Here is a 25,076-nt window from a genome sequence, read left to right on the forward strand (position 1 = left end):
GGTGAACCTGTGGCATTCTCTACCACAAAAGGCAGTTGAGGCCAATTCATTAAATATATTCAAGAAGGATATATTTCTTAAGGCTAAAGGGATCAAGGGATATGGGGAGAAAGCAGGGACAGGGTACTGAATTTGGATGATCAGCCATGATCTCATTAAATGGCGGAGCAGGCTCGAGGGGCCGAATGACCTACTCCTGCTCCTATCTTCTATGTTTCTATGGTCATCCCCACTTTCGGCTGCTCGTGTCTTAACTCACACCAAGTCCCGTTCGCCCATCACCCCCTGTGCTCGCTGACCTACATTGGCTCCCGGTTAAGCAGCACCTCGATTTCAAAATTCTCATCCTTGTTTTCAAATCCCTCCATGGCCTCGCCCCTTCCTATCTCTGTAATCTCCTTCAGCCCCACAACCTCCCCCTGCAAGAGATATCTGCGCTTCTTCAATTCTGCCCTCGAGTATCCCTGATTATAATCGCTCAACCTTTGGTGGCCATGCCTTGTTGCCTAGGCCCGAAGCTCTGGAATTCCCTGCCTAAACCTGTCCGCCTCACTACCTCTCTTTCCTCCTTTAAGACGCTCCTTAAAACCTACCTCTTTGACCAAGCTTTTGGTCACCTGCCCTAGTTTATTCTTGTGTGGATTGGTGTCAAATTTTGTGTCTTAAAATACTCATGTGCAGCACCTTGGGACGTTTTACTGTGTTAAAGGCGCTATATAAATACAAGTTGTTGCTGTTGTTGTTATTATACGGATCCGAGTGTTAGAATATGAGAAAAGTAGACGAGAAAAGTAAACAAGCAATAGATACCAACAGCAGAGGTGAGTTGGTTGAGAGGAATACTGGGAGTACCCAGGATGCAAATAATCAAAATGATACAATAGGAACATGGCTTAAGACAAGAAACAACTCTTATACAAAGGTTCCAAGAAAGACATCCGTGATGGTTTGGGTATGTTGTCAGAATGGAATCAGCTGGAATACCCTTCATGGCCCTGTATACAGCTGTACATGGAACAAGAAGATAGAGAAAGTGCTGGATGGAAAATGTCAAGAGTGACTTATCGCATAAAGGGATATAGATGTCTGAAGCAGCCTGGTTAGTTCAGACTGACAACAATGGAATGAATTCATTTGGCCCCATCATCATGGCTGAGCTGAGGGATGGGAATTTATTAGTAGTAGTACTATGGGGCGAAAAGCTTGACAAAAGAAATAAGTGTTCTTCACTTTAAAAGTACAATGTGAATGTGGTCTTTCTCATACCTGTATTGTTTTCATTATGCTGTTTCTCCACCCACCTCCCCTCTCTCTCTGCTTCTCACTACATCTTTTTATTCTTTAAATTTGGAATGGTGGGAAAGGGATGCCAAAGGCTGCAGGCTGCATTTTCCAGTAGGGGTTGGAGAGAAAATGTGCCTCTGAGCAGCTTCCTTTGCATCCTCCTACCCCCTCCCCCAACAATGACTCATGCTTCCCCCCCAAACCCTCAACCAATATCCCTGCTCACTTACCAATAGCTACCTCTTCTTCAATTAACTACCCGCACAAATTTGGCCTCCACTGTCACGTATTCACTTTCCACTCTTCTCTTCATGGGTAGATGACTAGAGGCCAGGGTACTCTCAAACTTCTTCCCTATTCTGCTCCTATCCATTTCCTTAAAAGACTCTGGGCTAGATTTTCAGTTGCTTGCGCCAGCAGTTAGCGCCTTAAGAGAATTGATTTTCGGGCGCTATGCGTGTAGCGCCCGGGCGCAGCGCAGTTTGCGCCCCGCCCCAAATTAAGTTGCCCGTTAGCGCCGGCGCAAAGTTTAGTGCCCGCCCGGATGCGCGCGCAGAAAATGACGTCACATCCTCGTGCAACGCCCTTTGGCCGCCCCGAATCCAAACTTCAGTCGGACCGCCCCATTGTGCGGCTGGCGTCCAGAGCGTTTGTACAATGGAACGCAACACACCCTGGGGAGCGCAAATTAAAGGGCACTCCTCCTGCACTATAAAAGGCAGTCTGCATGTGTTGTGTGGAAGGATCCAGTGTGTTGTTGTGAACGGTGTATTTATGTTTCCGACCTCCTCCTCCTGTTTTTCCCCCCAGACCCTGCCTTTGAAAAACACACATGCACCCTTCCCCTTTAAGAGCTCACTGGCACCAGAGTGTCTGCCGTGCGCTGCGCCCGAGCTCGGGTGTTGCGCTCTGCACCGTCGGCTTAGCGCCTAAAGATAGTAGTGGAACGCCTCTTTTAGCGCTCCACCAACCTCTTAGGGCGAAGCCACTGAATTTCCGGCAACGGGGCGCTACTTTGGGGCGGGTGCTAACTTTGGGCGGGCGCTAAGGTTAGCGCCCCAAAACTGTCTACACTGAAAATCTAGCCCTCTATACTTTAATTTTTTTTAATTAACTTGTCTATTTTTCCTTTAAAACAAATCAAATTAGCATGAGGAAAGATACTGTTTCTCTTACTATCTCAGAGACATCAGCAAGTAGAAGGTTTATTCTCAAAACAGGCAAGATAATTAAAGGTTTTCTGTTTGGTTCACAGTTCAAAATTCATCGCTTTTTTAGATAAGGATCTATTGGGATGTGGGAAGACACGCTTGGCTTAATACACTTTACAGTTTATACAACACAATAGGTGTATATTTCAGTACACTTTAATAGAACACAACCTCAAAAATTATAACCTTTACCTGAGAAAAGCTTTTGAAGTTTGTCTTCTAGCTTTTCTTCAAATAGTTTTGAAAATAACTGAGCAACAACTACTCAATGCTAAAGAAAAATATTCCATCAGAAAGAACAATACTGATGCACCCTAGCAAAATAGGACACCTCAAGTGCTGACTGCACAATCTGCATTCAATCAGAATCACAGGTTTGGGCAAAAATATCAAGTTCAAATCATGCTTTTGGGAGAGGCTGAGACCTTCAAACAAAAACTTTAATAAAGGCATTAAAAGACACAAAAGGTAAGTCAATAGATAAATTTAATTGTGTCACTATGAAATTCATTGTTTTGGAATTTGTTTTATTTATTTAAAAGCTCATTTTGAACATTATATAGGCCCAGAAATTCCGTTTGCAGGCTTTGGAAAAATCTCCGCCTGGACTGGAGGGCTCCTGGGAGGCGCAGAGTTCCATTGCTGTGCCTCTTCAAACTGCCGGTGTGCAGGGCACGTGTATCCCAGGGGCGCAGCTAGTTTGCAGCGTCCCTGGGATCACATGGGCCATGGGGAGCCAATCAGAGCAGGGAATCTCCATTCATAGATTTGACAGGAAGACCTGTCAAATCTATGAAGATCACCCCCAGAACATAGTAAAACTTCAAATACATTTTTTTTTTTTTTAAATCACATTTTTAAAATGACTTTAAATTACATAAATTAAGTACTTTAAACAAAAATTTTATTTTTTGAAAAAAAATTGAAGTTTTTAACAGGGCTAAAAATAAACTTACCTTTCTTTAAAGTATTTTTAAATGATAAAATCAGTGGAAATTTTTTTTTATTTTTATTTATTTTTTTTACTTTTTTTCAACTCTGATCCTGGTAAAAGCAGACCTTACACCTGCTTTTACCAGGTGCAAGAATTCTAAGTGTTTTCTGCGGGCGGAGGGTCTCCAAGAAACGGAACGCTCCCCCCACAGAGGCCCTGCTCCCAGGCAGGCAGAGGATCTGTCAAGAGCTTTCTTGACAGATCGGAAATGCCGGTTTCCAGCGCATGCCTAAAACCAGCATTTCCGTTGGCCCTACAGGTGAGTACACATAGGGAACGGAATTTCTGCCCCTAAAAATTTTAGTTGCAGAGAAAAAAAATTAAATGATGAACTTTTTTTTTAGGAATAATTGAGTGATTTGTAGGGAAAGGATAATACAGATCATGCAGCGAGGCATTAAAAGCCAAGTGATCACATCATCAGAAGTCATAGAGCACGACCTACCAGGCTTGAAGAGGGGGGGGGGGGGGTGGGAAGGGTGGATTGGTTACAGGGAAATATAACAGGCAATTGCAACAGCCAAGTGTGGACATTTTAACTTAACATTGGAATCAAATTTGTTTGAAAAGTAACTTGGCTGCTGGCTCAAGATTTGCAGAAAACCAAATGAAACTTGAAACATTTGTATCAAGTTAAGCTCAGTTCAAGATTCTGCATCTGGGTTTTAAATTCCTTATGCATTGTGGCTGATTTAAAGGACAGCGATAAAGCCAAAAGTAGATTAAAGGCATTTCATGCTCTTCAATGGGGGGGCGGGGTAAGCAGAGCGTGGACACTGTCTAAAATGCTACTCGGACAAAATTTCTGACAAGACCTATGGCAGTGACAGAATCAAATTTAGTCACAAACTTACAATAGTAAAGAATCATACCTTTTCCAGTTCCCGAGGAATTCGCAAACATGTGTACACTCTCTCCCTCCTTTCTTTGTACTTGGCTTCATTGTGTTCCAAAAGATAGCCCCGTGTCAACTCAGCACTAATAAATCTCAGCAGGGACAGATCTATACAGAAAAGATTTTAAAAATAGGCATTACAAATGTTAGCATTCCTCCCTCAAGAAACACAAAAGTGTTACAATCAAAGTATTAACTAGACATTCATCACATTTGCTGGGCTTACTGACCTTGCTAATGCAAAACTGGTAGGTTTTTGCCTGACGACCAGTAATTACAATTTGAAAGCAATTCATTGCTCATAAAGCAGTTTGAATTCAGAAAATACAAGGTGCTATATAAAAGGAGGGTTTAGCTTTCTTAAAGAAAACTTAAATCATTTCAACCAATATTTAAATCTTAAAAAGGGAAATTCCGTACTACAGAATATTCTTAGCACTGCTTCAGGAAATGGAGAGTCTACCATTTGATTTGGTCCAAAAAAACACATTAATCATGTTCTTCAATGGGGGGCATGGTAAGAACAGTGCGGGCACTGTCTAAAATGCTACTTGGACAAAATTTCTGACAAGAGCTATGGCAGTTACTTTCACAAAAGAACAGAGGATTATCTAAAGTGCCTGCTATTGACAGAATCAATTTGCAACTCAAGTGCTTAAGACACTCAAGTTTATTGCTGTGGGGTAAAACTATTAATCATGAGGTAACGGGTCATTATAGTAAGCATCAAAAACAAGCTGCTCAATACACCAAAAAGCCAGAGATAATGCACAGAAGAATTAATCACCCCTATCCCATAGGCAAGACTACTGAACGATATAGGTTCACTTAAACTACTGACAATCCATAACACCAGTAATGAGCTCAGCACTGATATATATGTAATGAACCTGCACCTATGCAAGCGGTCATTAATGTGGAAAGTTATTAATATGAGACTACAACTGCTTGGAGCTTTTTACAACAATACTGTCAATATATTGCCCATTTTTTTAAATTTGTTCCTGGGATGTGGGCATCACTGGCAAGGCCAGCATTTATTGCCCATCCTTAATTGTTCCAGAGAAGGTGGTGGTGAGCCGCCTTCTTGAACTGCTGCGGTCCATGTGGTGAAGGTACTCCCAGTGCTGTTGGGGAGGGGGTTCCAGGATTTTGACCCAGCAACAATGAAGGAACGGCGATATATTTCCAAGTCATGATGGGGAACTCGGAGGTGATGGTGTTCCAATGTGCATGCTGCCCTTGTCCTTCTAGGTGGTAGATGTAATGTCCGAGTATAAATAATACTCAGACTGCAGGAGAACAATAAAACACCAAAAAAAAAACAATTGGACTGTAAATAAACAAAAGTTCAACTAAACTTAACAAATCAAATTAAAATGTGGTTTTCCGGGTTGACAATGCACTCCAGTCCCCGCGGCAATCACCGGTCGCGGTTGAACAGAGGGTACTCTTTTATTTGGACCCAAAAAAAAAACAATTCAACTGTAAATAAACAAAAGTTCAACTAAAGCTTAACAAATCAAATTAAAATTTGGTTTTCCGTGTTGATGATGCACTCCAGTCCCCGCGGCAATCACCGGTCGCGGTTGAACAGAGGGTAACTTAAGACTGAAATACTGAAGCCTGCTATGGCTTTATATACAGGGGTGGTCACTGCCGGTACTGCAGTATAGAATCAGTTCTTCTCTTAAAGGCACATACACAACAATTCCTCCCCTTTTAGATAAACAGTACATAACATTCATTTAACAACTAAATAATAACTAATTACAATTACAATTTTCTCTACTATATACATCAACTGAAATAATCATTTATAAGTTCAGTCTTTGAGGAGGCTTCCTGATCCTGACTGGATAGCGCCTTTCTCGAGTATCCTGTTCTTGCAGCGGAGTTGATTCTGGCTCATTGTCATTGGTTGGTTCGTCAGCTTCCAATACCACTGCTTCTGAGGTAGACGCAATCTGTACTTCGGGTTGATTACCAGGTGCACCTGCTCGTGGTATGGGTTTGGCTTGTTCCTGTGACTCTAGAATCTGGTCAGCATGGCGTCTCACGATGCTCTCTCCAACGTCCACTGCGTACATTAGTGGTCCCTGCTGTGTGCATATCGTTCCTGGCTGCCATTTTTCTGTTCGGTAGTCGCGGGCCAAGACTGGTTGCCCTATCTTGAAGCTCCTGGTTGGCTTCTCATTTATGTGCTGGAATTGCTTATCCTCAACATCTCGTCTTATGTTTGGTTTGAGCAAATCCAGGCGACATCTTAGCCTTCGGTTGAAGAACATTATGGCTGGAGCTTGGTTGGTGACTGCATGTGTCGCATTCCGGTAAGCAAACAAGAAATTATCCACCTTGTGTTGTAGTGGTATGTCGTCATTATGCATTGCCTTTATGGCCTTTTTAAAGGTCTGAACAAACCTCTCAGCCAATCCATTTGTGGCTGGATGATATGGGGCAGATGTGTAATGCTTCACCCCATTATTCCTCAGAAACCTCCAGAAATCCTCTGACACAAACTGTGGCCCATTGTCGGAGCAAATCTGTTCTGGCAAGCCATTCCTGGTGAAGATGATCCGTAGGACTGCAATAGTTTTCTCCGTGGTGGTGGAGGACATTTTGATGACCTCTGGCCATTTCGAATGGGCGTCCACAACGATTAGGAACATTGAGTCCATAAATGGACCAGCAAAATCAATGTGTACCCGTTGTCATGGAGATGAGGGCCACTCCCATGGATGTAGCGGGGCCTGTGGTGGAGCGTTTTGGACCTTCTGGCATCCTGTGCATCTCTTGGTCATATCCTCGATTTCTTTTCGATTCCCGGCCACCACACAAACGCCCTGGCTAGGCTCTTCATTTTTACCCCTCCCAGATGACCCTCATGAAGCTCATTGAGCACTCTATCTCTCAACTTGGGTGGAATTACCACTCGGGATCCACACATCAAGGTCTCCCGGCACACTGACAGCTGTTCTCTCCTTGGCGAGAATGCTGGCCATCCCTTCACCGTCAAATCATAGACCCGAGAGAGTGTTGGGTCATTTCGGGTTTCCTTCTCTATACTTGAGTTTGTAACAGGTAGACATTCGACTATGGTCGCATGGAATGTCTCAACAGGGTCCACTGCAGGTGCTTCCTCTACCGTAGGCAACGGTAGGCGCGACAGCCCATCAGCGTTTCCATGCTGTTTCGTACCCTTGTACTCTATGTCGTCCTGATGTGCCCCTAGAAAAAGTGACCATCTTTGCAGCCGTTGCGCCGTCATCACCGGAACGCCCTTCTTTGGGTTAAAAATGGAGACCAGGGGCTGATGATCAGTCAGTAGGGTGAATTTCTGCCCGTGCAGATAGTGATCGAACTTCTTCACCCCCCACACCAGGCTGAGGGCCTCCCTGTCAATCTGGGCGTAGTTACGCTCGGCTGAGGTTAACGAGCGCGACGCAAAGGCTATTGGCCTCGCTGAACCATCAGGACAGCACCGCTCCGATGCCGTAGGGAGACGCATCACATGCTAACCGAATCGGTAGTGTTGGATTGTAGTGGGCCAATACTTCTTTTGAAGTGATTAGGCATTTACATTTCTGAAAGGCACGCTTACACTCATCACTCCATTTCCATGTTACTCCAGTTTGTAGCAGGGCGTTCAGTGGGTGCAGAATTGTAGATAAATTCGGCAAGAACTTATGGTAGTAGTTCACCAACCCGAGGAACGACCTCAGTTGCGACACATTTTCCGGTGCTGGAGCCTTGACTACAGCCTCAATCTTGTCAGGCGACTTATGCAACCCTTCCTCATCAATCATGTGGCCACAATACGAGATTTGTCTCCTGAAGAACTCGCATTTGGGGCGGTTGGCTCGTAGCCCATATTCCTGTAATCTCGTGAGCACCTGCTCCAGGTTGGCAAGGTGTTCACTGTCATTTTCGCCCGTAACCAGGATGTCGTCCAAATAACACTGGGTCCCCGGGATCCCTTGCAGGACTTGTTCCATCGCCCTCTGCCAAATAGCCGGGGCTGATGCTACCCCGAATACCAGTCGATTGTACTGGTAAAGGCCTTTGTGAGTGTTTATCGTGAGGTATTTCCTAGACGCTTCTTCCACCTCCATTTGTAGATACGCTTGGGCCAGATCAATCTTTGTAAAGCGTTTCCCTCCAGATAGTGAGGCGAAAATATCTTCTATCCATGGAAGTGGATATTGTACTGTGTGCAAGACTGGGTTCACAGTTACCTTGAAGTCCCCACAGATGCGAACCTTCTTCGGTTCCCCAGGCGTGCTGCTCAATGATTTCTTCATTACAGGAACGATGGGTGTGGCCCACTCGCTCCAGTCCACCTTGGACAGCACACCCGAACGCTCCAGACTCTCCAGCTCTGCTTCAACGGCCGGTCTGGCCTTAAAAAATTTTGGGTTTGCGTTATCTTCGATTTTTATCGTTGCCGTTACTCCTTTTAGAGTCCCAAGTCCTTGTTGGAACACCTCTTTCGCGTCAGTTAGAATTTTTGACAGTCGACCAGGTGTGACGTCATCATCCTTTTTATCAGCCACAGTTAGCGCCTGAATGGAATGCCAATCCAATTGTATTTTTCGGATCCATTCACGTCCCAATAATGGTGGTCCTCCATCCGGTAGTGTATATAGATACAGTTTCTGTGTTTCCTTGCCGTTGTATTCAACTGGCACCCTTATTTTTCCTCTGGGGTAGACTTTTTGCCCCGTGTATGTCTTCAATACAATGGACGTGTCCTTCAAGGGTATGTGTGAGAATAGCCGCTCAGTCTCGTCGATTCATGACAGTTAGGGCTGATCCTCTGTCCAATTCCATCTTTACTGGGGACCCTGCTATCATGAGGGTGACCCAAATGGTTCGGTGATCCTCCTTTGCGATCACGTTGTGTAACTTTAGACAACTTAATCTCCTGCTCCCGGAGTCCTTATCACTCTCCTGATCTTCCGAGCTACTGTCAATTTCTTTACTTTCTTGTACTTTTCCTTAGTAGTTCTTGTAGTGTTGGTTTTCTTTCCCGACCTGCAGACTCTTGCTATAGAGTCATACAGCACAGATAGAGGCCCTTCGGCCCATCGTGTCCGCGCCGGCCATCAAGCCCTGTCTAATCTAATCCCATATTCCAGCATTTGGTCCGTAGCCTTGTATGTTATGGCATTTCAAGTGCTCATCCAAATGCTTCTTAAATGTTGTGAGGGTTCCTGCCTTCACAGCCCTTTCAGGCAGTGAGTTCCAGACTCCAACCACCCTCTGGGTGAAAAAGTTCTCTCTCAAATCCCCTCTAAACCTCCCGCCCTTTACCTTGAATCTATGCCCCCTAGTTATTGACCCTTCTACTAAGGGAAAAAGCTCCTCAGTATCCATCCTATCTATGCCCCTCATAATTTTGTACACCTCAATCATGTCCCCCCTCAGCCTCCTCTGCTCCAAGGAAAACAAACCCAATCTGCCCAGTCTCTCTTCATAGCTGAAGCGCTCCAGCCCTGGTAACATCCTGGTGAATCTCCTCTGCACCCTCTCCAAAGCGATCACATCCTTCCTGTAGTGTGGCGACCAGAACTGCACACAGTATTCCAGCTGTGGCCTAACCAGTGTTTTATACAGCTCCATCATAACCTCCTTGCTCTTATATTCTATGCCTCGGCTAATGAAGGCAAGTATCCCATATGCCTTTTTTACCACCTTATCCACCTGTTCCGCCGCCTTCAGGGATCTGTGTACTTGCACACCCAAATCCCTCTGCCCCTCCGTCTTGCCGAGGGTCTTTCCATTCATTGTGTATTCCCTTGCCTTGTTAGTCCCCCCAAAGTGCATCACCTCGCACTTTTCCGGGTTAAATTCCATTTGCCACTGTTCCGCCCATCTGACCAACCCATCTATATCGTCCTGCAGACTGAGGCTACCCTCCTTGCTATTTACCACCCTACCAATTTTTGTATCATCCGCGAACTTACTGATCGTACCTTTTACATTCATATCCAAGTCATTAATGTAGACCACAAACAGCAAGGGACCCAGCACCGATCCCTGTGGCAACAGGCTTCCAGTCACAAAAACAACCTTCGACCATCACCCTCTGCCTTCTGCCACTAAGCCAGTTTTGTATCCAATGTGCCAAGGCACCCTGGATTCCATGGGCTCTTACCTTCTTGACCAGTCTCCTGTGCGGGACTTTATCGAAGGCCTTACTGAAATCCACGTATACCACATCCACTGCGTTACCCTCATCCACACACCTAGTCACCCCCTCAAAAAATTCAATCAAATTAGTCAGACATGATCTTCCCTTGACAAAGCCATGTTGACTATCCCTGATTAATCCTTGTCTCTCCAAGTAGAGACTAATTTTGTCCCTCAGAATTTTTTCCAATAATTTTCCTACCACTGATGTTAGGCTCACTGGCCTGTAGTTCCCCGGTTTTTCCCTACTTCCCTTCTTGAATAATGGTACTACATTAGCGGTTCTCCAGTCCTCTGGCACATCCCCTGTGGCCAGAGGTCCTGAATATATGTGGTAGAGCCCCCGCAATCTCTTCCTTTGCCTCACACAGCAGCCTGGGATACATTTCATCCGGGCCTGGGGATTTATCCATTTTTAGGCCTGCTAAAACCGCCAATACCTCCTCCCTCTCGATGTTAATATGTTCGAGCATATCACAGTCCCCCCGCCCTATTTCTATGTCTACATCGTCCTCCTCCATAGTGAAAACAGATGCAAAAAATTCATTTAGAACCCCTCCTACATCTTCCGGCTCCACACACAGATTGCCACTTTTGTCCCTAATGGGCCCTATTTTTTCCCTAGTTATCCTCTTACCCTTAATATACTTATAAAACATCTTCGGATTTTCCTTTATTTTGCTCGCCAGTGTTATTTCATGGCCCCTCCTTGATCTCCTAATTTCTTTTTTAAGTATCCCCCTGCACTTTTTGTACTCCTCTAGGGCTTCCTCCATCTTTAGCCTTTTGTATCTGCCAAAAGCCCTCCTTTTTTTCCTAATCCATTCTCGTATATCCCCTGACATCCAAGGTTCCCTGTGGTTTTTGGAACCACCCTTGACCTTTACGGGAACATGTTGCCATTGTATGATCTCAATCTCCCTTCTGAAAGCCTCCCATTGCTCTGATGCGGATTTTCCTACAAGTAGCTGATCCCAGTCCATTTTGGCCAGATCCTGCCTTATCCTATTAAAATCGGCCTTCCCCCAATTTAGAACCCTTATTTCCGGCCCATCCCTGTCCTTTTCCATGACCACCTTAAATCCCACCATATTATGGTCACTGTCACCAAAGTGCTCACCTACTAGCACTTTTTCCACTTGGCCGGCCACATTCCCTAGAATTAGGTCCAGTACCGCCCCCTCTCTTGTAGGACTTTCTACATGCTGGCTCAAAAAGCTCTCCTGGATGCACTTTAAGAATTCTACACCCTCGGAGCCTTTCACACTCTGACTATCCCAGTTAATATTGGGGAAGTTGAAATCCCCCATTATTATTACCCTATTATTTGCACATTTCTCTGAGATTTGCCTACATATCTGTTCCTCTATCTCCCCCTGACTGTTTGGAGGCCTATAGTACACTCCCAGCAAAGTGCTTGCCCCCTTTTTGTTTTTAAGCTCCACCCATATGGCCTCATTAGAGGACCCTGCTAATATATCATCCCTCCTTACTGCAGTAATTGACTCCTTAATTAATATTGCGACACCCCCTCCTCTTTTACCTCCCCCTCTGTCTCGCCTGAAGATTCTGTACCCCGGAATATTGAGCTGCCAGTCTTGCCCCTCCCTCAACCATGTCTCCGTGATAACAACAATATCATACTCCCATGTGTTTATCAACACCTTCAGTTCATCCACCTTATTTGCAAGACTCCTTGCATTAAAATAGATGCCATCCAGCCTTGCCCTTATATATTTGCCCTGTCTACCAAGCTGACTTGTTTTTTTCTCTATAATTGGCAGCACATCACCCCCTATTTCAGCTCCCCTCTGTATCCCATCCCCCCCCCCCCAACAGTGCTAGCAAACCTCCCCGCAAGGATATTTGTCCCGCTCTGGTTCAGGTGCAACCCGTCCGACTTGTGCAAGTCCCACCTTTCCCAGAAGCAGGCCCAGTGATCCAGGAAACTAAAACCCTCCCCCCTACACCAACTCTTTAGCCACGCATTCATCTGCACTATCCTCCTATTCCTATGCTCACTAGCACGTGGCACTGGGAGTAATCCAGAGATTACAACCTTTGAGGTCCTGCCCTTTAATCTGTTACCTAGCTCCCTAAATTCTTGATGCAGGACCTCATCCCCCTTCCTACCTATGTCGTTGGTCCCAATGTGGACCACGACCTCTGCCTGCTCACCCTCCCCCTTAAGAATGCCCTGTAGCCGCTCAGTGACATCCATGACCCTGGCCCCAGGGAGGCAACAAACCATCCTGGAGTCACGTTTGCGGCCACAGAAATGCCTATCTGTTCCCCTTACGATAGAATCTCCTACCACTATTACTCTCCCATTCTTTTTCCTCCCTTCCTGAGCAGCAGAAGCGTCCCTAGTGCCAGGAAGCTGGCTGCTGCTGCCTTCCCCTGGTGAGTCATCCCCCTCAACAGTATCCAACTTGGTATCCAACAGTATCCAACTCGAGGAACAGCACCTCATCTTCCGATTAGGCGCTCTGCAGCCTTCCGGTCTCAATATCGAGTTCAACAATTTCAGATCATAACCTCGGCCCCTATTTCATTTTCACTTATATTTTTCCACTCCTTTCCTTTCCCCCCCCCCCCCTTTCCTTTTGTTTCTCTCTCACACCTGGCAGCTATCTTTTGCCCTGCCAGTACACTTTACACCTAATCACAGCCTATTACCATCTCGTCTAGCTTCTAATCTCTTTTACTTCTTTTGGTTCTTTTATTCTTTTGTCCGATCGCAGCCCTGCCTTCGATCTAGTTCCTTTTCTCTCCAGTTTTGAAGAAGGGTCAAACCCGAAACGTCAACTCAAATTTCTCTCCACGGATGTTGCCTGACTTGCTGAGTTTTTCCAGCATTTTCTGTTGTTATTTCCAACTTGGTATACCTGTTTGAAAGGGGGATGCCCGCAGGGGTTCCCTGCACTTCCTGCCTGCCTCTGTTGCTCCGCCTGATGGTCACCCACTTTCTTTCTGCCTGTGCAGCCCTACCCTGAGGCGTGAACAACTCGCTAAACGTGCTATCCACGACCCTCTCAGCATCGCGCATGCTCCAAAATTCATCCACCCGCAGCTCGAGCTGTGTCCCATTTTCCCACATTGCCTGCATACTTTGTCCTTAACCCAGCAGTCCTTCTGATCATGGGTTGTTCTGCCGCAGCGATAGCACTTTTCTGCTCCATACGCCATTTCGTTAGCGCTGTATTCCTGTGGTTTCTGTTGTATTTCCGCAGCTCCCCGCGTGGCTGCTTCGTAGGATACTGCCACGCTGAAAGCCTGTTCTAGCGTCAGGTCCTTTCCCGAAAGTAGTCGTTTCTGGGTTCCTTCACTCTGGAGCCCGCAGACAAACTTATCCCGCAAGGTGTCTGCCAGTCCTGCTCCGAATTGGCAGTGCTTCGATAACTTGCGTAGTTCCGTAAGATAGTCAGCATTGCTCTCATCTTTGTGCTGGTTTCTTTTATGGAACTTGAATCTTTCTGCTATCAGCAGCGGTGTAGGGTTTAGGTGTTCCTGTAAGATATTAACAATCTCTTCAAAACTTTTCTCCATTGGTTTAGCTGGCGTAATTAAATTCCGCAATAGGCCGTACGTTCTCACGCCCATCATATTTAATAATATCGACGCCTTCTTTCCATCGGCCACCTCATTTGCCTTGCAGTACACTTCAATTCTTTCCACATACGTGGTCCAGTCTTCTACCTCGTTGTCGAAAGCAGTGATACTGCCACTCTTCGGCATCTTGAGTGATTTAAAATGGCGCCTCCCGCGCTTTTTCTTCTTCCCCAATGGAATAAAATGGCGCCTCCCACGCTTTTCCTTCTTCCCCAATGTAATAAAATGGCGCCTCCCGCACTTTTCCTTCTTCCCCTTGCTGCCACGCTGCTCCTAGTGTTCTACAGGGTAATGGGGGCGACCCGCGGCTTCGGCGCGTATCACTTTTCCTTCCCCACGTTCTATCCTCTCCACGCTGCCCTGTTCTTGAGCACCGACCGCGCCCTGTGCGCGCCACCCTCTCTCTCTCTCTCTCTCTCTTCCTCCCGACAACGCTGCACAGCCCCTTTGCAGAGCCGCTCGATCGAGCCCGAGCCCGCCGCAGTCCGGAAGGGTCAGCGCACTACCTGCTACCAGCACGACTTGCTGGAACACCTCGACTGGGGAGCCAGGCCCAGCTCTCCACAGCCTCCCCTGCAACTCTCCGATGGATCCCTGGCCGGTTGCCCGCAGTCAACGCCCGCCGTTCTGACTTCGACCTCCAAGAAGCTTCTCTTCAGGGAAAAGATCCCCGTGAGGTGATGCAGTACTGCAGGTGAGTTCGAACCTGCCCGTCGCCAGTGTAATGTCCGAGTATAAATAATACTCGGACTGCAGGAGAACAATAAAACAGGTATTTACTTGAACAGAGGGTAACTTAAGACTGAAATACAGAAGCCTGCTATGGCTTTATATACAGGGGTGGTCACTGCCGGTACTGCAGTATAGAATCAGTTCTTCTCTTAAAGGCACATACACAACAGTAGAGGCCGCAGGTTTGGGAGGTACTGTCGAAGAAGCCTTGGCGAGTTGCTGCAATGTCTCTTATAGATGATTCACACTGCAGCCAGAGGTGGATGGGGTGCCAATCAAGCACAGTGCTTTGTCCTGGATGGCAGGAGCTTCGAGTGTTGATGGAGCTGCACTCATTCAGGCAAGTGCAGAGTATTCCATCAGCCTCTTGACTTGTGCCTTGTAGATGGTGGAAAGGCTTTGGAGAGTCAGGAGGCGAGACACTCGCCGCAGAATACTCAGCCTCTGACCTGCTCTTGTAGCCACAGTATTTATGTGGCTGGTCCAGTTAAGTTTCTGGTCAATGGTGACCCCCCCCCCCCCCCGGAGGTTGATGGTGAGAGATTAGACAATGGTAATGCCATTGAATGTCAAGAGGTGGTAGTTAGACTCTCTCTTGTTGGAGATAGTCATTGCCTGGCACTTGTGTGGTATTAAGATTAAGATTAAACAAAAACTAAGATTAACCAAATATTAAAACATAAAAACAAAGAAAAAAAAATACACATGCTGGAAATCTAAAACAAAAACAGAAAACATAGCTAGCACTGAGCAGGTCAATCAGCATTCGTGGAGAGAACAGAACAGATGAGGTAATGGCCCAGAAATTCGGGTCAGGGGCTTCCCGCGGGTGTAAGCCCCCGACCTGCACTTACCTTGCGTGCCGGCCGTTGAGCTGTGGGCCCCCGTGGGATTCTGATCCGGGGCCTGGTCCAGCTGCCGGCGCGCAGTGCTTGCGTATCCCAGGGGCGCAGTTAGTTTCATGCGTCCCCTGGGATGCCAATCGGAGCAGGGAGTGCTCCATTCATAAGATTGACAGGAAGAGCTGTCAAGACTTATAAATACTACGGCCCCAAAATAGCACTAAATCTTCAAATAAATTTTTTTAAATCACATTTTTTAAATAAACTATAAATTAAATGAAATAACTATTTTAAACAATAATTTAAATTTTTGAAAAAAATAATTTTATTTTCTAACGGGGCTAAAAATAAACTTACCTCGCTTTAAAGTATTTTAAAATAATAAACCTGTGGAAAAAATGTTTTAATTTTAATTAATTCACAGGCCTTACGCCTGCTTTTTACATTTCTAAATTCTGCAGGCATACGTTCCCGGGAAAACCTGTAAAAAAAAACAAAGTTCGATGCACACGCGCAGCCCCTCCTGCGCACACGTTCGACCTCTGAACCCCTTCATTCAGAGGAACGGAAGTGCCGGTTTCCCGCGCATGCAGGGGGGGGTCACCCGTGGAGACCCGAATTTCTGGGCCAATATTGTTTCAGATGCACCTTGCGAAAGAAAAACAATCCTCATTAAGCTTGTTGCTGTGGGGTAAAACCAATAGGTCTATCAGGTTGGTCAATACATAATCCATGTAAGGTGCATTTACACTTCAGGTTTGGAGACAAAAAGCATTCCCTTTTTCACATCAACATTAAATTTGCACTGAAAATATGGAGATGGGGTCCAACCTGACTCCAGAGTGTAGCAGTGCAATACTCCTTGGTACTGCTAAAGTTGGGCATCATATGGATTGCAATTCCACTGTGGTGTCAAACTTTGTTTACAAATACATCTGACATTTATTTAAATATTTAGAGTGTGGACTCTCCCTCCCTGATTTCCCAATAGTTCAAAATCTAAGTGTTTGATGGTGTATTCAGGCAGGTACAGGGGTCACCCCTGGGCAGGATAGTTTAAGTTCCAGCCAGGCTAGAGCCAAATCATGTAAACGTTCTGCCTAGCTGGAACTCAAGCTGCAGCTACCCATCTCACACCGCTGCAATGTGCATTCACTCTCCAAATGTAGCATAGGTACAAAGTGATTTGGCTTGGCACGGATGCTTCAGTTAGTAAGTACAGCCTCAATCTACCAACAGGGCTCAACCCAACATATAACAGAGCTGAGCAAGGTAGTTTCACTCTGCTTTAATTGGGAATGAGTTTGGGTCTTTCCACCCAAATTAAACTTAAAGTTTTCCACCAGTGCAAAACTGTTCTGGTTTCTCACCAACACTAAACTTTAAAGATGAAAGCACTTCTAGATAAATATCTGAAACATTTTCATTACAAACAGAATCTCAAATATTTGTCTTCAGGCACAAACTTCTACCAATTCACTACCTGTCACCATTATTGTTCTAGTAGTTTTTACAAATATGTCCAGGTTTAACAAAAAAACTAAAAACAAAAGCAAAATACTACAGATGCTGGAAATCTGAAATAAAAAAACAGAAAATGCTGAAAATACTCAGCAGGACAGGCAGTATCTGTGGAGAGAGAAGACAAACAGAAATCCCATCAAAGAGCAGAACTTCTTCAAAATAAATATTATTTTGCCTCAACAGGAATTTTGTATTTACAAATATCCTACAACATCATTTGATTATGAGGAGGGAGAAGAACGGAGAAAGAATCTGGCCCAAAGTTATATCACATTCAACAGAATTTATAGAGAATTGGCAATATTGGTTTACTGCCTCACCACAAAGTACCGACTAACATCCATTAACAATTTTCACAACCCAATTATAAACATATACAGCAGGAAATAATTTTCCCTACAAGCATTAAGTTTATCTAGGATCCATATTTATTATAATGTGCAGATATACTGTGGCACAAATTCATTTGCACACATTATTAAATTAATATTTTAATTCAACTGTTGTGCATCTATCTACAAGGCTTCATAATCTGTCCAGACCCATTACCACCATAACGAAATTGGACAAGTAAACGTTTCGGATAATGGGAAAAGTTTCCATCAAAAGCTACAGGTAATCCAAGTTTCACTGTGCAAGATTTATTTATTTTGCTCCCTCCCAAAAAAAAATTTGAAAATTCTTGTTATTTCCAAGTTAAAGGGCAGGGCAAATGCAAAGTTCAGGTATTCTGTCACACCATCATAAATTAATACTAAGGTCGTACCTTGTGATTGGTTCTAAAGTCTTTAAGTCACACATCTCACCCCTTGTTTTGGCACAACTTAAAAATTGGTGTGAGGCTGCTGCATACACATCACATTTTACAAGTGTCAGATTCTATGCTTTTAATAGCAATAAAACATTTTGGGTCTCTTGCTCATTATATTACCCCTAAAATCTGGATTAATAAATGGTTAAAGTAAGTGATTTGTTATCACTCTGATACTGACATTTTGCTATGTCCTTAAAATTTGAAATTCAAAATATCAGTACTCAAGTAGCAAATTACACTATATGCAGTAAAAGGTAGAATTTTTCTTGGATGTGTCACATTGCAACAAATCACTCCAATCTACTCAAAATAAACTCCAGGTTGCAAATATTTTCCTGATTTCATTTCATGTTTATTTGAAATTCTAAGTTTTTTTGCGATATATTACTGCAGAAACCTAACTGAAAAGAATATAGCACATGATACTTGGTATAAACCATGCTTGAAAATAATTTCTGGGAAAACAGCCTAACGATTTGAACCCCATGAAAAACAGCTACATTCAATTGAGAGAGACACCTTTTTGATATTCCTTCACCTCAGCTGGAATTTTAAAGCACAGTGCGTATACACAAGAACGTAAGAAATAGTAGCAGGAGTAGGCCATACGGCCCTTCGAGCCTGCTCCGCCATTCAATAAGATCATGGCTGATCTTCGACCTCAACTCCACTTTCCTGTCCTATCCCCCATATCCCTTGATTCTTCTGGAGTCCAAAAATCTATATCTCAGCCTTGAATATAATCAACGACTGAGCATCCACAGCACTTTGGGACAGAAAATTCCCAAGATTCACAACCCTCTAAGTGAAGAAATTCCTCCTCATCTCAGTCTTAAAAGGCTGGCCCCTTATCCTGAGACTATGCCCCCTAGTGCTAGACTCTCCAGCCAGGGGAAACAATCTCTCGGCATCTACCCTGTCAATCCCCCTCAGAATCTTATATGTTTCAATGAGATCACCTCTCATTCTTCTAAATTCCAGAGTATAGGCCCAATCTACTCAATCTCTCCCCATAGGACAACCCTCTCATCCCAGGGATCAATCTAGTGAACCTTCGTTGTGCCACTTCTAAGGCAAGTATATCCTTCTTAAATAAGGAGACCAAAATTGTGGACAGTATTCCAGGAGTGGTCTCACCAGAGCCTTGTACAATTGTAGCAAGACTTCCTTACTCTTGTACACAAACCCTCTAGCAATAAAGGCCAACATGCCATTTGCCTTTCTAATTGCTTGCCGTACCTGCATGCTAACTCTCTGAATTTCTTGTACCAAATCTCTCTGAACACCAACATTCAATAGTTTCTCACCATTTAAAAAAATATTCTGTTTTTCTATTCTTCCTACCAAGGTGAATAACCTCACATTTCCCCACATTATACTCCATCTTCCACCTTATTGCCCACTCACTTAACCTGTCTATATCCCTTTGCAGGCTCTTTGCGTCCTCCTTACATCTTACTTTTCCACCTAGCTTTGTTTCATCAGCAAACTTGGATACACTGCACTCGGTCCCTTCATCTAAGTCATTAATATAGATTGTAAATAGCGAAGGCCCAAGCACTGATCCTTGCGGCACCCAACTAGTTACAGCCTGCCAATCTGAAAATGACCTGTTTATTCATACTGTACTCTGTTTTCTGTCTGTTAACCAATCCTTTATCCATGCTAATACTTTACCTCTAACCCCATGATCCCTTATCTTGCTTAACCTTTTATGTGGCACCTTATCGAATGCCTTTTGGAAATCCAAATGGACTACATCCACTGGTTCCCCTTTATCCACCCTGCTAGTTACATCCTCAAAAAACACTAATAAATTTGCCAAACATGATTTCCCTTTCATAAAACCATGTGCAGTCTGCCTAATCAGGTTATGATTTTCTAAGTACCCTGTTACCACTTCCTTACCTGTTGTCTGTATCTGTGCTTCGACAGCTGGCAAGCACTCCTAGGAAGGACAGAGGATCAGAGGGACCTTGGTGTGCATGTACATAGATCCCTGAAGGCAGCAGGACAGGTAGATAAGGTGGTTAAGAAGGCATATGGAATACTTGCCTTCATTAGCCGAGGCATAGAATAAGAGCAGGGAGGTTATGATGGAGCTGTACAAAACGCTGGTTAGGCCACAGCTGGAGTACTGTGTGCAGTTCTGGTCGCCACACTATAGGAAGGATGTGATTGCATTGGAGGGTGCAGAGGAGATTCACCGGGATGTTACCTGGGCTGGAGCGCTTCAGCTATGAAGAGGGGCTGGACAGGCTAGGGTTGTTTTCCTTAGAGCAGAGAAGGCTGAGGGGGGACCTGATTGAGGTGTACAACATTATGAAGGGCATAGATAGGGTAGATAGAAAGGAACTTTTCCCCTTAGTAAAGGGGTCAATAACCAGGGGGCATAGTTTCAAGGTAAGGGGCAGGAGGTTTAGAGGGGATTTGAGGAAAAACTTTTTCATCCAGAGGGTGGTTGGAATCTGGAACTCACTGTCTGAAAGGGTGGTAGAGGCAGGAACCCTCACATTTCAAGAAGCATTTAGATGAGCACTTGAAACACCATAGCATACAAGGCTACAGACTAAGTGCTGGAAAATGGGATTAGAATAGATAGGGCTTGATGGCCGGTGCAGACACGATGGGCCAAAGGGCCTCTTTCTGTGCTGTATAACTCTCTAAATACCCAATTACACATTTACAACTAGCTATTACATATGTTAGGACAAGTTGTCATTATGTAGAACCCAAAGCACTTGGACTTTTTTTAAACTTGCTTTGAAACAGAGTGTAGGTTTAAGTGAAGTTGGTAATTTAGTAAAATGTGTTGCGATGGAGATAGATAAGTAACACTCTCAGGCAGATACTCCATCAAGAGATCCAGAGAACACAATGCAACTCGTACGATATTCAGTTAAGGAACCTACCAGAAACATAAGAGGTTTATTATTCACATATTGTAGGCTACCTCCTAAATTACTTCCTGTATAAAGGTCACATTTCTGTTCACTGAAAGCACAGACTTACCCGGGAAGTGTCCCTTGTGCTCGGCACGAGGATACAAAGGTTTCTGGACAATGTTCAAATCATAACAATGATGATGTATGCATCTACTAAAAGAAAGGTTATTCAACCCCAGCAGTCAACATACTGTGCTCAGCTAGATATCAAAGCCATTTACACTCCAAGCCCTTATCACCAAAATTCGTTTTAGTCAGTTTTTCCCTGTGCAAATAAGTAAATGAAAAGCTAAATAATTATTTGTTAGAAACCAAAAAGCAAGAACTACACATGAAAGCTAAATGGCTGGTATACAAATACAATCACAAAATAAACTTTGACCATTTATGAAACAATTATGTAGTTAGTAAAATACAAAAACTCTAACAGCTCATTGTGGAAATGAACAACGAACTATATGAAAAAAGATACTTAGTCTCGTCCTATGTATTGTTATGTGGAGGATCTGCATCACAGTGATCTACAGAATGTTTATATGCTTCACCAATGAATTAAGATGCGAATACACATTTAGACCAAGGAACATAAGAAATAGGAGCAGGAGTAGGCCATTCAGCCCCTCGAGCCTGCTCCACCATTCAATAAGATCATGGCTGATCTGATCTTGGCCTCAAATCCACTTTCCTGTCTGCTCCCCATAACCCTTGATTCCCCTGTTTTTCAAAAATCTGTCTATCTCTGCCTTGAATATATTCAATGACTCAGCCTCCACAGCTTTCTGGGGTAGAGAATTCCAAAGATTCACGACTCTCAAAGAAATTCCTCCTCATCTCCATTTGAAATGGCCGACCCCCATGGAAAGCCATGGATCTGAAGCATGATATACAAGTCAAAAGCAAAATACTGCAGATGTTGGAAATCTGAAATAAAAACAAAAAACGCTGGAAACACTCAGCAGGGCAGGCAGCATCTGGGGAGAGAGAAGCAGTTAGCATTAACATTAGCTGTTTCTCTCTCCACAGATGTTGCCTGACCTTCATGTTTACAGCATTTTTTGATGATGTATATGTAGTTGGTGTACTTTATGGCTAAATTGGGGGAAGTTATGTGGTTAACTTAAGACAAATAGGTTCAGATATTTTGCCGATTGTAAATTCAGTATATTTTTAAAATTCGTTTTTATGGGATGTGGGCATTGCAGGCAAGGCCAACATTTATAGCCCATCCCTAATTGCCCTTGAGAAGGTGGTGGTGAGCCGCCTTCTTGAACCACTGCAGTCCGTGTGGTGAAGGTACTCCCACAGTGCTGTTAGGTAGGAAGTTCCAGGATTTTGACCCAGCGACAATGAAGGATCGGCAAGATACTTCCAAGTCAGGATGATGTGTGACTTGAAGGGGGACTTGGAGGTGGTGATGGTCCCATGCGTCTGCTGTCCTTGTCCTTCAAGGTGGAAGAGGTTGCAGGTTTGGGAGGTGCTGCCAAAGAAGCCATGGCGAGTTGCTGCAGTGCAGCCACGGTACGCTGGTAATGGATGTTTAAGGTGGTAGAGGGAGTGCCAATCAAGTGGACTAGTTTGTCCTGGATGGTGTCGAGCTTCTTGAGTGTTGTTGGAGCTGCACTCATCCAGGCAAGTGGAGAGTATTCCATCACACTCCTTACTTGTACATTGTAGATGGTAGAAAGGCTTTGGGGGAGTCAGAAGGAGAGACACTCGCCACAGAATACCTAGCCTCTGACCTGCTCTTGTTGCCACAGTATTTATGTGGCTGGTTCAGTTAAGTTTCTGGTCAATGATGACCCCCAGGATGTTCATGGTGGGGGATTCGGTGATGGTAATGTCACTGAATGTCAAGGGGCGGTGTTTAGACTCTCGCTTGTTGGAGATAGTCATTGCCTGGCACTTCTGTGGTGCGAATGTTACTTACCACTAATCAGCCCAAGCCTGAACGTCGTCCAGGTGTTGTTGCATGCGGGCATGGACTGCTTCATTATCTAAAGAGTTGTAAATGGCACTGAACACTGTGCAGTCATCAGCGAACATCCCCATTTCTTATGTTTGAGGGAAGGTCATTGATGAAGCAGCTGAAGATGGTTGGGCCTAGGACAATGCCCTGAGGAACTCCTGCAGCGATGTCTTGGGGCTGTGATGATTGACCTTCAATCACCACAACCATTTTCCTTTGTGCTAGGTATGACTCCAGCCAGTGGAGAGTTCCCCCCCGCCCCCCGATTCCCATTGACTTCAGTTTTACTACGGCTCCTTCATGCCACACTCGGATAAATGCTGCCTTGATGTCAAGGGCAATCACTCTCACCTCACCTCTGGAATTCAGCCCTTTGTCCATGTTTGGACCTAGGCTGTAATGAGGTCGGCAGCCGAGTGGTCTTGGCGGAACCTAAACTGAGCATCAGTGAGCAGGTTAATGGTAAGTGCCGCTTGATAGCATTGTCGATGACACCTTCCATCACTTTGCTGATGATTAATGGGGCAGTAATTGGCCGGATTGGATTTGTCCTGCTCTTTGTGGGCAGGACACACCTGGGCAGTTTTCCACATTGTCAGATAGATGCCAGTGTTGTAGCTGTACTAGAACAGCTTGGCTAGAGGCACGGCTAGTTCTGGAGCAAAAGTCTTCTTCATCACGGTTTAGATTACTATATCCGGAAACTAAGAAACCAGCTTCTTCATAAAGGCCAATTAAGTGCCGGGAGTTATCTACCGACTACGAGCGGTATATAAATAAATGTGCCAAAGTGATGAAAACTGAAATGAACCTCTCAAATGTTTGACAAGTGTTCATAGTTTATGCAACTGAACCTTTGTACAAAACATTTGAATACCAAGTTGCAATCTGTGGATGGCTTTCTTTTGAAGAGACCTCAATAGGGCCAACCTTGATTATATATCCTTTACTTGCGTGTAGACAAAAGAATCAACTTTTGCTGTAATTAATTGTCATTTAAGATTCCCATGAAAATCAACAGTACAACTGTGGATAACATTAGACTTTGAGTGTAAAACCAAGAATGTGTATACTGTAAGAGTGGGACAACCACACGCAAGTCCCAAGTAGAAATAAGCACTCGATGTCTTTCTAAAAATAACCTTAAGCAAACGAAGAGCACTGGTTTTGCTGAGGAATTATGATGATGGAATATTTGCCTGACGTTGCCGGTAAGCCTGCATCACGGTCACTGGAATACAAGCAATTCTGCCTCTCCTCTCTCTCTCTGATTAGAACAACAGGTGGCCCCATGCAGGTGACACGCCGTTGTCAGTCTGCAACGTCTGCCTGGGGCTGGACGATACAGTGAGCGAGTTCCCCCACTGACAGAACAAAGAGGAAGCGCCTCCCGCCCCCCGAGCCATGGTCGCTCGCGCGTTCCCCTGATAGACAGGCGTTGACAGCTGTCACTGGTCGGGGGCGCAGCTCGAGCTGCCCGGGTGATCTGCGCGGGGGCCCAGCTCGAGTTCTGAGTAATAACGGCTTTCGCCGGACCCGGGGTCGGTGCCCGTGACACTCGGTGGTGTGCGCGACCCCCTTCGTCCTGTCCTTCCTCCCAGCTGGCAGCAGCGCTTCCACGGACACAAGGCCCGTGATTCCGACCCACTAACCAGAACGATTCCCGCGGGGCAGGCTTACCGGACAGATTCTGTTTATTCCCTGTGTGTTTGTTGGGCTCTTCCTTTGCTTCATAAAAGCCCAGCGTTTCTGCCCGGTGGACAGCACGGTCAGAGCCCCGTTCCTCACTCCCTCTGTTGTCTCCGCTCTCCGGCACCGCCGCCATCTTCTGACCGGAGGAGGCGGGGAGGAAAAAAACACAAACACCGCCGTCATGTGACCGCCTGGGCTCCGGACTGCGTGCGCATGCGCAGACATCTCGGCCTGCTGCGTGCGAGGGAAGGGCATCAGACCGGATCCAGATGTCAGGCTCCCTGGTTACTTACAGTAAAATAGTTGATAATTGAAAAGGATCCCGTTAAAAACTGCACTTTGCGGATATTTCATGGTCAGTTTTTCAAAATTA

The 25,076-nt window shown here is 45.0% G+C and overlaps 1 protein-coding gene across 2 annotated transcripts in view; it reads right to left on the reverse strand.

Moving 5' to 3' along the window:
* The window catches only part of tapt1b (transmembrane anterior posterior transformation 1b), a 192,169-nt gene extending 167,298 nt beyond the window's left edge, over positions 1 to 24,871 (reverse strand). The window contains exons 1-2 of one of the 2 annotated variants that reach the window (XM_085966535.1): positions 24,692 to 24,871; positions 4,362 to 4,492 (exon numbers count right to left, since the gene is read on the reverse strand). In XM_085966535.1, the coding sequence (XP_085822661.1) occupies positions 4,362 to 4,492; positions 24,692 to 24,836 (276 nt within the window). In that variant the 5' untranslated portion in view covers positions 24,837 to 24,871. The remainder of the gene's footprint in view (positions 1 to 4,361; positions 4,493 to 24,691) is intronic. The other variant, XM_085966544.1, reaches the window with a different exon arrangement.
* Positions 24,872 to 25,076: the final 205 nt, after the last annotated feature.

This window comes from Somniosus microcephalus, chromosome 2 (genome assembly GCF_052327205.1).
Source record: "Somniosus microcephalus isolate GS21.2 chromosome 2, FLI_Smic_1.0, whole genome shotgun sequence".
Classification (NCBI taxonomy): Eukaryota; Metazoa; Chordata; class Chondrichthyes; order Squaliformes; family Somniosidae; genus Somniosus; species Somniosus microcephalus.